This window comes from Coregonus clupeaformis, chromosome 26 (genome assembly GCF_020615455.1).
Source record: "Coregonus clupeaformis isolate EN_2021a chromosome 26, ASM2061545v1, whole genome shotgun sequence".
Classification (NCBI taxonomy): Eukaryota; Metazoa; Chordata; class Actinopteri; order Salmoniformes; family Salmonidae; genus Coregonus; species Coregonus clupeaformis.
In genome coordinates, this window is record NC_059217.1 from 30,651,494 (window position 1) to 30,665,915 (window position 14,422).

Sequence of the window (14,422 nt, forward strand, 5' to 3'; positions counted from 1 at the left end):
GTAATTGTTGACATGGTCATTAGCAACAATGCCATAAAACTCAGAGAAATTCAAGAGAGAGTGTTGGCAGAAAATAATACATTTCAGAATGTTGAAAGTGTAAGCATGACAACCATTGCTAAAGTCTTGACAAAGCATCATATCAGCATGAAGCAGGTGTACACTGTTCCCTTTGAGAGGAACTCTGATCGTGTCAAGGAACTCTGGTACCAATATATCCAGGTAAGATGTCTATATCCAGTACTGTTTTACTGTAAACAAAACCCACCAGAGCACTGCACACTCCACAGTGATTTCAGTTACAGTATACTGTAATGTAAACTACTGTTATAGAATAACTGGTTGCCCTGTGGTTGCCCTGTGGATTTACAATATTTTAGAGTGTCATGGAGCTTGACGCCAACACCACACATGTTCGTCTTTGTGAATTAGGCTGGTTTTAACATGGCCAAAACACGCCGACGTGGAAGGAATGTGATTGGGAAAAGAGCAACAGTGAATGTCCCGGGCCAGAGGGGTGCCAACATCACAATGTGTGCCGCAATATCCTCTGAAGGATTGCTGTTACATAAACCACTAATTGGGCCATACAACACCAAGGGCCTCATTTCATTCATGGATTACCTCTATGGAAGGATTTTGCCAGGTGAAGACAGAGGGCAAGTCAGAAGAAATATGTAAATCTGGGTGATTGTATGGGACAATGTGGCATTTCACCACTCCCATGCAGTCACAGAGTGGTTTGCAGCCCATCCCGGGATGGTGTCACTTTTCCTCCCCCCTTACTCTCCCTTCCTCAACCCCATAGAATAATTATTTTCCTCATGGAGGTGGAAAGTTTATGACCACCATCCACATAATCAAATGTCACTCTTGGATGCAATGAATGCAGGATGCCTGGATATCTGTCCAGAAGATTGCCAGGGATGGATCAGGCATGCAAAGAGATTATTTCCCAGGTGTATTGCGTGAGAGGCCATACGGTGTGATATGGATGAGAACTTGTGGCCCAATGCACCAGACCGGGTTGACTAGCATTGCTATATATATCTGTTTCATTTGGACAATATGCTATGCATATTTATAGTGTGTATACACTTTTTGTTTGTTTAACAGTACTGGAATTATTTATTTTTGTGTATTTTGGAATTACTCTGCAAAAAGCAAAATACAGTAATTTGCAAAAATACAGTAAATTGTATTGAAGCATATTGCAGCCTTTCTGCTTTATTTCTTTACATATCTTGCAGGACATTCTATACAGTACAGTTTTGCAACTCTTCTTTTGTAAAAATTACTGTTGGTTCATCTAAAAAAATATGATATTAAAGACAAATTGACACATTTTCAAGTGGTAGCTGTTTTTAGAGTTTTGTAGGTCATGATACTATGAATGACAAAGTGTGCATGTCGTGAGAGACAGTTGGCTTTCATTTGGTAGAAATATTTGCTTTTGAGACATGTAGGATGTGCATTGCCAAGTTCCATGTTGTTTTGATAACTGTATTTAGAGTTTTGCACATGTATCCACAGTATTGAACAATGCTTGTTAGCAATCGAAAAAAACTGTAAATCAAGTGAAATTCATGTGGTTTTTCCGTAAGGGTAAACTTTCATCCCTTGTTATATCTCTGAGTCAGCTGAGATCTGAGTTATCTCTAGAGTAAAAACACTGTCTTGTTCAAAATGATAATTATGATAAATCGCCATTGAATAATAACAATAATATTATAACTGTAGAAATTGTCCCCATTTCTGGTCAGATATTCAGTGGTTTGGACCCCCTGGCCAAAGAGGAAGAGTGTGATTGCCTCTTCCTTTGTGTTGTTAAGAGGAGCAGCAGTGATAGAGAGCCTGGTGAATAGGCTGCTCCTCTCTTCTCCACTCCTCTCCTCTGCACTGGTTTTATATGTCCAGGTAGCTCCAGCAAATACATCCTCCTCAAGGTCCGGCTAATGTATTCACAGATAGTGTGTGTGTGTGTGTGTGTGTGTGTGTGTGTGTGTGTGTGTGTGTGTGTGTGAGTGTGTACGAGAGACACAAAAAAGGAGAGAGAGAGTGTGTGTATGTGCGTGCATGCATGTGTGTGTGCATGCAGGTACATGTGTACGTTTGTGCGTGGGAGCGTATATAAAAGTATCTATACGTCCTCTTAAGAGTGTGTGTCTCATACCAAGCAAATACTCAGACAGAGCTGGGCAATGAAACATCCAGTCGGCATGTTAACAGTAAATGGCCGCAGGCCTTTCAGCCCATTGTGATGAAGAGTCCTTGTGCAGTGATGACTAACTCGGCCCTGGTCAGCAGTCAACACAGTGGGAGAGAGCGAGAGCCTCTCAAAGACGCTTCCTTTTCATTATCATCATTACCCTCTCTCTCTCCATCCGCTGCTGCAGTCTAGTTAAATGGCCTCTCTCTTTTTATTATTATTATTATTAGTAGTATTATTAGTATTATTAGTATTATTAGTATTATTATTTACCTTTATTTTGACAGGGAAGTCATACTGAGACTAGGGTCTCTTTTACAGATGAGCCCTGCATAAATGCGTCAAACACATACAATATACAAAATTACAAAACATATGAAGAAAAACAGACAAATCTATCAACATAGAGGTCTCCGATTATTACCCTCCTCTCCATCTGTCTCTCTCCACCTCTCCATCTGTCTTTCCCCCTCTCCATCTGTCTCTCTCCCCCTCTCCATCTGTCTCTCTCCACCTCTCCATCTGTCGCTCTCCACCTCTCCATCTGTCTTTCCCCCTCTCCATCTGTCTCTCTCCACCTCTCCATCTGTCTCTCCCAACCTCTATTTCTCTGTCTGTCTGTTTCCCTCTCTGTCTTTGTCCATCTGTCTCCATTTGTCTCTCTTCCCCTATCTTTCTCTCTCTGTCTTTGTCCATCAGTCTCTCTTCCTCTATTTCTCTCCCCCTCTCTTTCTCTGTATGTCTCCCTCTGCTCTCTCTCTATATGACTGGCCGTCACTCTATTACCTCTCTCTGTCTTTCTCTCTCTCCTTTTCTCTCTTTATCTACCTCTCCCCATTCTTCCTTGCTCGCCCCTCTCTCTCATTCACGGCTGTCTCTGTGGGATGGCTGCTTGGGCTGAGAGCAGAGCAGAGCAGGGTAATGAATGCATTGGGGGAAATAATGGTTTTTGTGAACAGAACAACACTAAATCCTCACTCAGCTGACCTGATTTACCATTGTTGGTGAGCTGCATATACACACAACCCCGCACACACACGCACATACACGCACACGCACGTACGCACACAGCTGCATTCAGGATAGGTCTCAGTGGGTGGGGGGAGGAAGGAACACCGGATTGTTTGGCAGAAGAATGCCAATCCAGAACATAACATTTAGAATGGCAGCAAGTCGACAGGAGGATCTACAGAATAATCTTATCTTGGTAAAAGGCTGAGGGCTAGACTAATGTGCAACACAGCAGCAGAAAACCAACCTTCTGGAGTGGTTTATAATGCCAGCAAGCCTAACACACACACTTAAACACACACACAAGAGCAAACACGCATGCGTACATGCACGTGTGCACGCACACACACACACACACACATCACGTCATGTGAGGAAGAAGCAATGGCTATATTAGTCACAGCTATGCACGGTGCCACCCTCACTCACTTCAAAGGAAGGTGTGGGTTGATGCTACAACTGTGGATTTAAACATACAAACACACAAATGAGGAAGTAGAGAGTAGGAGGGCAGGCAGCTTGAGGGGAGACAGAACGATATATAGATGGGACAGGCTATTGAAAACAGAGAGCGCAAGCAAGGAAGGTGAGGATGAGGAGAGATTATGGAGATAAAGAAAAAGTGAGTGATAGAATTTAGTTTGTAAGCCACATTGCCAAACTGAAGGATATCATATTGATGTGTACAGTCTGGCAGCAAGATGTGACAGAGGAGCGGAGAGGCACTGGTTTGACAGTCTCCGAGCTTTGATGTCACACATCAGACAACAACGTGACTAGTGTGCACTGCACCCAACACAGCTATGAAAACAGCATCTATGAAAAGCTAGAATGTCTGAAAGGTGGGTTGGAGGGAGCACTGCCATGTGAGACTATGACATGGGTGAGAGAGAATGTGTGAGAGACTATGGGTAAGAGCACTGTTTAAGACAAGCTAGCACTGTTGGTGAGTTCATATCCAGAATATCCTGGAGCACAGATGCAGCCATGCTTGACTGACTACATAGACTGCTGTTCTATTGCAGGCTATTACCTTGTGTCAACTGAAAATAACTACATTCACCAATCACCACAAGCTTAGGCTACATTAAAGCAATTAATAAAATGATCTAACCCAACTCCTAAATCAAATGATAATCCACAATGGAATACCAATAATCTCAGCAAATAAACTGAACACTAGTAGGACAATAGTGAAAAATGTCCCAGACAGAGCAGAACAATAGCCAGCCGTGTGGGTTTCCTCCACCGAGAGTTGGCATCTGTCCGACATGAATACACTCACTGCACACCACGTGACTGGGATTTATAACATAGGATACGGGGAGTCGTTTGAAACACATCCACAAACCTTATAGTTCCACTTCCCTTATACACTCACATGAATATGTGACATGAATGATGTGCTCTGTGATATCTGCGGAAAACAACAAACATTATGCGCTAATCCATTGGGATCTGGCTGTCTGTTACGGGATTTGGAATGGTGGTAGCTTCAATTTCAGCACCAGGACAGAGTGGACAGCTCCTGCATGTGACGCAAGTAGCCTACAGGCTATAGTATATGCAGAATAAGCTACTATTGGTTGGTCACACAAACTCCAAAACAGAAGCAACCTCTAAAATTGGATCTGTTCAGTTACAGACAGAACAGTTTATGCAAGATTTCAAGCCAATAGCGGTGGGCTTCTCTATGGACTCCATAGGCTACCATCATGGTGGGATAATTATGCCAAGTCACCATGGCAACAATGGATGCCTTCGAATTCTCTTTCCAGTTTCCAAGACCATCTTAAATGAGTCAAACCAGTACAAGGTACTGAGACAACAGTTGGCTGAGACACCTTTTTTGCATGCCTCAAATCATCTCCCTCACTTCGACAGGCAGAATGTAGCCTAGATTCTAGAACAAGTCCAGATGAATTCATGCAAGTGAGTCAAGTCATTCTGTTCTGACATTTGAAAAGCTGCAAGACAGCAAAAACCTCGCAGTCACATTATCTTGCTAAAAACAGTAATGGATCCAACTGAAGAATATTGATTTTAGCTATAATATGCATGGTCAGTTGGTTAGCCTAACGTCTAACCTTGCAAGACACAGCATATCCATAGAAAATAATATCAATGGTTTTGAATAGCCTGCTCTCTTCTTCATAATATATCGTCTATGATATTGGGTTGAATATAGGCCTACACTGTAACAAATTGCTGTACATTTACAGCAAAAAGTGTAAAGTTAGCTACTGTAATTCTATACTACAGTACAGTACTGTAAAGAGCAATGTATTAAGGGGGTTCAATGGCATTCAGCTACACTGCTGTATTAACAATTTTACAGCTAAGTGCTGTATTACCTGTTTTGCTGTATATTTACAGCAGCATCTACAAGTGTGATATAAAACAACAAATAATCATTGGTATATTGTAATACATAATTACATACACTGTTAGCAATTGCTGTAATTTTACAATACAATTTAACAAAAAAGTACAATATTTCTGTTTTCTGTATATTTACTGCAGCATACTGTGAATTATGGTACATTGTGGGAAAATGTTGTGGGTGGGGAAAGAATCACTGACTCATTAACATATTTTGAGGCGTGCCTTGTAAGAGGCTATGTTTGTTGCACCCGTTAGTAAGAAATGCTGTACCCCACAGAATACAGTACCATAACGTACTTTTGGAATCTCAAAATCTTTTCTTATAAATATACAGTGCCTCTACAAGTGTAAGTGATATAAAACAACAAATAATCATTGGTATATTGTAATCCATAATTACATACACTGTTAGCAATTGCTGTAATTTTACAACACAATTTAACAAATAAGTACTGTATTTCTGTTTTCTATATATTTACTGCAGCGTTCTGTAAATGATGGTGCATTGTGGGAAAATTTTGTGGGCAGGGAAAGAATCGCTGACTCTTTAACATATTTCGAGGTGTGCCATGATGTAAGGGGCAATATTTGTTGCACCCGTTAGTGAGAATGCTGTACCAATTGAACTGATATGTGGTAGTAGTACCTATCAATTTAATGTGTATAGGGGACTGATCAGAGTGGCAGCAAGTCTTCACCTTTTGCTGGTTGAGTGATTTGCCAAGTCCTTCTGTTTTGTCTTGTAATCACAGCAAGTTTAGAAGCCTTTGTTTAGGCCTCTAGAAGTGCAAGAAGATATAAAATACAAAATATTCATATATGCTGTAATATACAAATACCTAACAGCCAACCTGCTTGCACCAATCCCATTTAATTACAGTAAAATACTTTAAAATACCAATATTGCAATTACAGTAGCATTTACCTTCTTACAGTACAGTAGGCTAATTTTACAGTATTGTACTCTATCGTCGCTCTGATATCACAACAATTTACAGGAAGCTGGTGGCAAGTTATTGTGAATATTACAGTAACATACTTGGCACTAGCCAGAGATGGGCAAAAACACATCAAAAGGTATCTTGATATAATTATAAAATACCTTGAAGACCAATTCCTCCTTAACTAAAACAACATCCCAGTAACGGTTACAGAAACGTTTTACTTGCTATGACTGTGATATGTTTTTTTGGTCAACCTTAGTTTAATGCACTGACTGTAAGTCACTCTGGACAAGAGCGTCTGCTAAATGACCAACATTTAAATGCAAAAAAATTTACACTTGCAAAGCACATTGATGGCTATCATTCTAAAAAAAAAAATATGTATGCACTCACTAACTGTAAGTCGCTCTGGATAAGAGCGTCTGCTAAATGACTAAAATGTAAATGTAAATGTAATGTGCTCCGACTCAAACTAGTTGTATTTTTTTTATCAAATTTGGCCTTGTTTAGGGGTGGAACTCATTAGAATAATGCCAGCAGTGTGCTTTGCAAGTGTTCATTTTTACATTTACATTTAGGTCATTTGGCAGACACTCTTATCCAGAGCGACATGCAGTCAGTGCATTTAACTAAGGTTGATTAACAAGAACACAGCACAGTCATAGCAAGTAAAATGATTATGCTACCATTACCGAGAATGTTGTTGGAGTTAAGCAGGTTACTTGGAAGTAATTTTTTTACAAAATGCATGTATTCTAAATAAACTGTTACAAAATACATGCATTCTAGATCAGGCCAGTGAAATACAAAATAGGTATTGAAACTATTAATATAACTATATCAAATACATGTAAGAGAAATACTGCCCATTGTTGGCACTAGCTGCCTGCACTATGAATCAGCAACAGTTTACCAACCTCTGTACTTCCAATAATGCACTGTAAATTGTAGATATACAGCATATTGCTGTAGTCAGGTGTTCCAGTAATATGCTGTGTTTTAGTAAAGGTCCTGTAAATCAACATTATTTTACAAGCTTCTGTGCTGCCAGTATTTTACTATAAAAATTACAGGAAATTGTTTACAGTGTATGTGGGAAATCCACCAAAATACAAGTCTATATTATTCTATCAGCTGCCTGATACACAATGCATGAATGAGTCACTGTGTAGCCTAGTCACCACATCCCCATCACATCCACATCACCAGCAAGCCGCAGCAGAGCTCTTTAAGCCAGGCTATAACGTAACAGCGCTACACAGTCAGTCTGCCATAAAACAATCCTCTCGATTTGATACAATTGTCAAAATGGGACAAACAGATCCAATCGTTTTCCATGACACGCATCTCCTTGGGCAAATGTCTGTAACACAATGAGTCGAGCCCCACATCTAGCCAACTGCTGGGTCCACGCATTCAGACAGTGCGTGTGTGTGTGTGTCTGTGCGGCTGTGAGCGCATGTTACCTACCTGTCTCCAGGTGGAGAGAGAGACGCGACTCAGTGATGTAGGGCGTATCGCTCTTGGACCGGACTCTCCGGATCGGCCGACGGTCTATCTCATTCTCCGGTGACGCCGCCATTTAGGTCTACTTGGCAACGTCCATCCACTGGCGACCGGCGGGACTGCGCGAGACGAGACTCGGCGCCGCCACCACTCATGCACGGGCAGACGGTGTAGGTGGTGCAGGCGATGAGAAATGGAGATGACGAGAGATGACGAGAGATGACGAGAGAGAGAGAGAGAGAGAGAGAGAGAGAGAGAGAGAGAGAGAGAGAGAGAGAGAGAGAGAGAGAGAGAGAGAGAGAGAGAGAGAGAGAGAGCGAGAGACACTGTGCTGCACCTCCTGCCAAATGCATGATCATTTTAGAGACACATATTTCCCTCAGATTACCCAGACCCACAAAGAATTTGAAAACAAATCCAATGTTGATAAACTCCCATATGTATTATGTGAAATACCACAGTGTCCCATCAAAGCAGCAAAATGTGTGACCTGTTGCCACAAGAAAGGGGCAACCAGTGAAGAACAAACACCATTGTAAATACAACCCATATTTATGTTTATTTATTTGCCCTTTTGTACTTTAACTATTTGCACATCATTACAACACTGTACATAGCCATAATATGACATTTGAAATGTCTCTATTCCTTTGAAATGTTTGTGTGTGTGATGTTTACTGTTCATTTTTTATTGTTTATTTCACTTTTGTTTGTTATCTTATTTTACTTGCTTTGGCAATGTAAACATATGTTTCTCCTGACAATAAAGCCCTTTGAATTGAATTGAATTGAATTGAGAGAGAGGCGAATGAACCAACTCTGGTGGCACAAGATGAGCAGTGACACTATCGATTAAAAGAAGTCCTGCCTCCCTTCCGAAAAAAGAGAAAGTGGAACACACACACACACACACACACACACACACACACACACACACACACACACACACACACACACACACACACACACAGTTGCTATTGTGAGAATACATGCCCATTCCCCAGAGAGTAAATCAGTAGGCTGTAATTGGAGATGATATCTGGAGACTGTCTGGCCCTTACTTTCAGTTAGTCTACCCAACCCTACCCTACACTATAAGAGTTAGATATCTAGACTAGCCTATCTGTCTCCTTCATCGTGGCTGTTGAACTCCATAGCCTACATGGCAGATATTTATAATTGTTGTCAAGAGATCAGTAAGCAAATACCCATCTGCATGTACCATCCCCATATCATCTGAAAGCTGCTATTCTCCAACTCTTCTCTCTCTTTTTGGAAGCAAGCTCCTGCCATCTAGTGGATGATAGCATCAGAATACACAGAATGGAACTAGAATGGGGCACTTATATGCAAGCACAAGCACATTGTCATTTTACAGTCCATTTGTCACTGATACACTCTTAGAAAAAAGGGTTTCAAAAGGGTTCTTCGGCTGTCCCCACAGGATAACCCTTTTTGGTTCAAGGTATAACAATTTTGGGTTCCATTTAGATCCCTCTGTGGAAAGGGTTCTACATGGAACCCAAAAGGGTTCTACCTGGAACCAAAAAGGGTTCTTCTAAGGGTTCCCCTATGGGGACAGACGAGTGTAGGTTCATCCCATCTATATTATTAATGATTATCTATGGGCAGATAGTCTATGAATGCTATCTAACTCCCATAATGTAGGGTAAAGTTAGGTAGGCTAACTGAGAGTAAGGGCCAGACAGTAGGCTAATATAATACACTAAGCATTCTAAGCTGCAGGAGGATCTCCTCCAATTTTGCACAGATTTTCTTCATTTTAGGCTCAAAAGAAGCACGTCATCTTACATCCGGCTGGCCGCTTGTCACACCCTGACATAGAGATCTCTAGTTGGTTTGGTCAGGGTGTGAATATCTATGTGTAATTCTATGTTTTCTAGTTCTATGTTGGCCGGGTGTGGTTCCCAATCAGAGGCAGCTGTCTATCGTTGTCTCTGATTGTGGATCATACTTAGGCAGCCATTTTGCCTACCTTTAGTTGTGGGATCTTGTTTCTGGTTTGTTTTGTTTATGTGTAGCCCATTAGAACTTCACGTTACGTTGCTTTTGTTGTTTCGTCATGTGTTTACTTCTTAATTAAACATGTACGCATACCACGCTGCACCTTGGTCTGACCCGTTACTCAACGAACGCGACACCGCTTTACTGTATATTCTACTGTGTTTTGTATTTTTTTACCCATAATGTTCATTGACTTGACATTCCAAATGACCATTAAATAAAGCGCTGATTCATTATTTCTACCAGGTTTCAATGGGTTGGCCAAAGAAACAGAGCACTATTTAGATTTGCTAAATAAAAATATCCAGCCCTATAAAAGGGACCCCTGGCCTGTCTAAAAGTAAATAATACTATATCTATCAATCACAATGCCCAGAGGGTGTCCCGGCATCACAGGAGAGGAGACCGCAGGAGGCATTAGACAGGCTGGGTAACCTACATGACCTAACCGCCCCCTCCCGGTTCTCCCTCCCTCCCAACCCCTGGTAGTGTAGAGATGTTAAAGTCTGCTTAAATAAAAGATGGGCTTTTAACTAAAACTGTTACAACTTTGACATGTTATTAGGCTATTAGATGGTTTATAAGAGTTTTAGGCAGTAGAGTTAATAATAGATAAGTAGGTCTATATATAATAATAGCCTAATCTGTTAGGAATAGATAAACATTGAATCATTGTCACTGTCCTGTTAGAAATTGCGTAATTCAAGTCTGGTATTGGAATAAGAGAAAACATAATCAAGAGACATTCAATCCAAGCTAAATTTATTATATGCAAAATGTATGTATGATAAATATGTTGGTTCGTATATGGGCTCACTGAAATACCACGCAGGGCAGACAGAGAACTAATCCATTGTTACAGGTTCTTCTTCAAATACTCTGACAGTTTTTAGTTCCCGCTCTCTGCTGGCCAATCAGAGTAGAGACTGAGCGTGGTTTAGACTTACTCAGCCTATCCGTTGGGGCACCGGCTGGTCCCAGCCTCTTGGCGCATCCCTGTTGCCAGGCATAAGTTTTTATCATAACAACCTGTAGAGTCAGCACTTTTTGCAGTACCCATGTCCTTGGACGGTTCACAGATCACAAAGAAGCAGTGTAGTCTCTGTGAGAAATACAAGTCTTATCTATAAGAAATACAAGTTTTATCTCATCCTAGCCCCTAACGTTCCTCACATGAATCACAGCCTGTTATGTGAAACAATTCATATCAGTACAGTATAAACCTTTTATGCTTGAATCATTAATGCATTCTTTGTAAGTTAGTCATCCCATCCAGTTATGAGAAAATAGAACCCCACAGTCCCTAACAAATAAATAAATACATTAAAACAATGTATTTATTTAAAACATTGACACATTCAATCATCAACAGTCAAGTCAGATGAATTGCACCACAATGATTTAGTTCGTGCTCATTTGCAGCATAGGCCTACAATACAACTGATCCAACGGTTGGATTCCATCCATTATAAACGGCAAATCATTAATACATAAACGTTTCATACAGCTATTACTTTGCACAACATTGTCAGACAACTAAGGAAGAGAATAGACACAGGAATATAAATAGATAGGCTATTAGTTTAAAAGTAGGATATTATTTTAGGATCAAAAGGAGCGCGTCATCCTCTTACATGCCACTGACCAATTTATATTCCGCTGTGTTTTGTGTTATAATTTCTTTCTCCAGGTTTTTTGCATTTGGAATGGCATGGTTACTACGGGAGATTTAGCTGTCATAATGCAAATGATGTAAGCATTTGTAGGCCAATTTTGTATCTGTAGAATTCCAAATTACCATGGCAATTATGCATCACAATAGTAGTTATATTTGGTGAAGGGCCTTTTAAGGTCAGTAACACAAGGTGCCACCGGTGGATTCAAAATATAGCCTAACAATTATTTAGTTGGCCCCAGTTGCATTTGCAAACAAACAATTTTTCTGTACTAAATCAATAACATGTAAACATCAACCCAAACATAGGGTGACAGTAAGCAATTGACAGTGATCCCGTGATGGGTGATTTGAAGGAGTCAGGCGCAGGAGGGTAAATCACAGAATAACAGGATTTATTCCGGAATACAGAGTTACGCAGAAAAGCGTCAAAACAGTCCAGTGCGCAAAACAGGCGCACTGGAACCAAAAAGGCACACAGGAAAATACCCCGGCGATTCAAAATACAAGGAGCTCCACCGAGCTTCACTATCCTCACAATAAACAATCATAAACAAAGACAAGGGGGCAGAGGGAACACTTATACAGGTACTGATGAGGGGATATGAACCAGATGTGTGTAATAAACTAGACAAAACAAATGGAATGATGAGATGAGGAGCGGCAGTGGCGACGAACGCCGAAGCCTGCCCGAACAAGGAGAGGAGGCAGCCTCGGAGGAAGTCATGACAGTACCCACCCCCCTTGACGCCCAGCTCCATCAGCGCGCCGACACCAGCCTCGGGGACAACCAGGAGGACGTGAAGCAGGGCGAGCTGGATGGCGATGGTGGAAATCCCGCAACAGGGAGGGATCGAGGTTATCCCTCACCTGGACCCAGCACTGCTCCTCCGGACCGTACCCCTCCCAATCCACGAGGTACTGAAGGCCCCCCACCCGACACCTCGAATCCAGGATGGAACGGACGGAGTACGCCGGGGCCCCCTCGATGTCCAGAGGGGGCGGAGGGACCTCCCGCACCTCAGACTCCTGGAGCGGACCAGCCACCACCGGCCTGAGGAGAGACACATGGAACGAGGGGTTAATACGGTAATCTGGAGGGAGTAATAACCTATAGGTAACCTCGTTTATTCTCCTCAGGACTTTGAACGGCCTCACAAACCGCGGACTCAGCTTCTGGCAGGGCAGGCGGCGGGGCAGATTCCGGGTCGTGAGCCAGACCCGATACAAAGACCGGGGCCTCACTGCGGTGGCAGTCTGCGTTGGCCTTCTGGCGACGCACGGCGCGTTGGAGGTGGACGTGAGCAGCATCCTGATTTACCCGTTCCACCTGCCCATTAGACTCGGGGTGAAAACCAGAGGTCAGGCTGACCCCCAAGACCCCCAGATGTTCCATGAACGCCTTCCAGACCCTGGATGTGAACTGGGGACCCCGGTCAGACACTATGTCCTCTGGCACCCCGTAGTGCCGGAAGACGTGTGTAAACAGGGCCTCCGCAGTCTGCAGGGCCGTGGGGAGACCGGGCAGAGGAAGGAGGCGGCAGGCTTTGGAAAAGCGGTCCACAATGACCAAGATGGTGGTGTTACCTTGAGAAAGGGGAAGATCAGTAAGGATCAATACAAGTGTGACCATGGCCGTTGTGGAACTGGTAAGAGCTGTAACTTACCCGCTGGGAGGTGCCTAGGTGCATTACTCTGGGCGCACACTGAGCAGGAGGAGACATACACCATCACATCCTTAGCCAAGGTAGGCCACCAGTACTTTCCGGTCAGGCAGCGCACTGTACGACCGATACCCGGGTGACCAGAGGAGGGGGATGTGTGTGCCCAATAGATCAGACGGTCACGGACAAGAGATGGCACGTACTGTAGCCCAGCTGGACACTGAGGTGGAGATCGCTCTGTGCGTAACGCCCGCTCTATGTCCGCGTCCATCGCCCATACTACCGGCACCACAATAAAGGAGGCCAGGAGTATGGGGGTGTTGTCAATGGGCCTCTCCTCTGTGTCGTACAGCCGTGACAGTGCGTCTGCCTTCATGTTCTTCGTACCTGGAATGTATGATAGAGTAAAATCTAACTGGGTGAAGAATAGGGCCCACCTGGCCTGGCGAGAGTTCAGCCTCCTCGCTGCCCAGATGTACTCCAGGTTACGGTGGTCCGTCCAGACGAGGAAAGGGTGTTTCGCCCCCTCGAGCCAGTGCCTCCACATGGTCAGGGCTCGGACAACAGCCAACAGCTCCCGATCACCAACGTCATAGTTCTGCTCCGCCGGGCTGAGCTTCTTGGAAAAGAAGGCACAGGGGCGGAGCTTGGGTGGCGTGCCCAAGCCTTGAGATAGGATAGCGCCTATCCCTACCTCGGACGCATCCAACTCCACTACAAACGGTAGTGATGGATCGGGATGGGCCAGTACTGGGGCAGAGGTAAACATAGCCCTCAGGTTACTGAAGGCCCTGTCAGCCTCAGCAGACCAGCGTTGCCAGGACGGCCCACCCTGCCTGCCGCCTCCAGACCCAAAAGATCGCCCACGACAGCGTGCAGGAGAAAGTCCTCTCGTTCCACTAGAGTGACACTGGCGCTGTCGTCCTCCACTCTCCCGGATCACCGCTCCACCCAGCTCCATCAGCTTGTGATCCGGGTTAGATGGGGGTGGAATGGGTGGGCC

General features: G+C 43.4%; 1 protein-coding gene across 1 annotated transcript in view; it reads right to left on the minus strand.

Annotated features, from left to right (window-relative positions):
* Nucleotides 1-8,239, minus strand: part of LOC121540480 (phosphatase and actin regulator 1-like) — an 82,372-nt gene extending 74,133 nt beyond the window's left edge. The window contains exon 1 of the mRNA XM_045207811.1: nt 8,020-8,239. Within this exon, the coding sequence (XP_045063746.1) occupies nt 8,020-8,131 (112 nt within the window). The 5' untranslated portion in view covers nt 8,132-8,239. The remainder of the gene's footprint in view (nt 1-8,019) is intronic.
* Between the last annotated feature and the right edge of the window lie 6,183 nt (nt 8,240-14,422).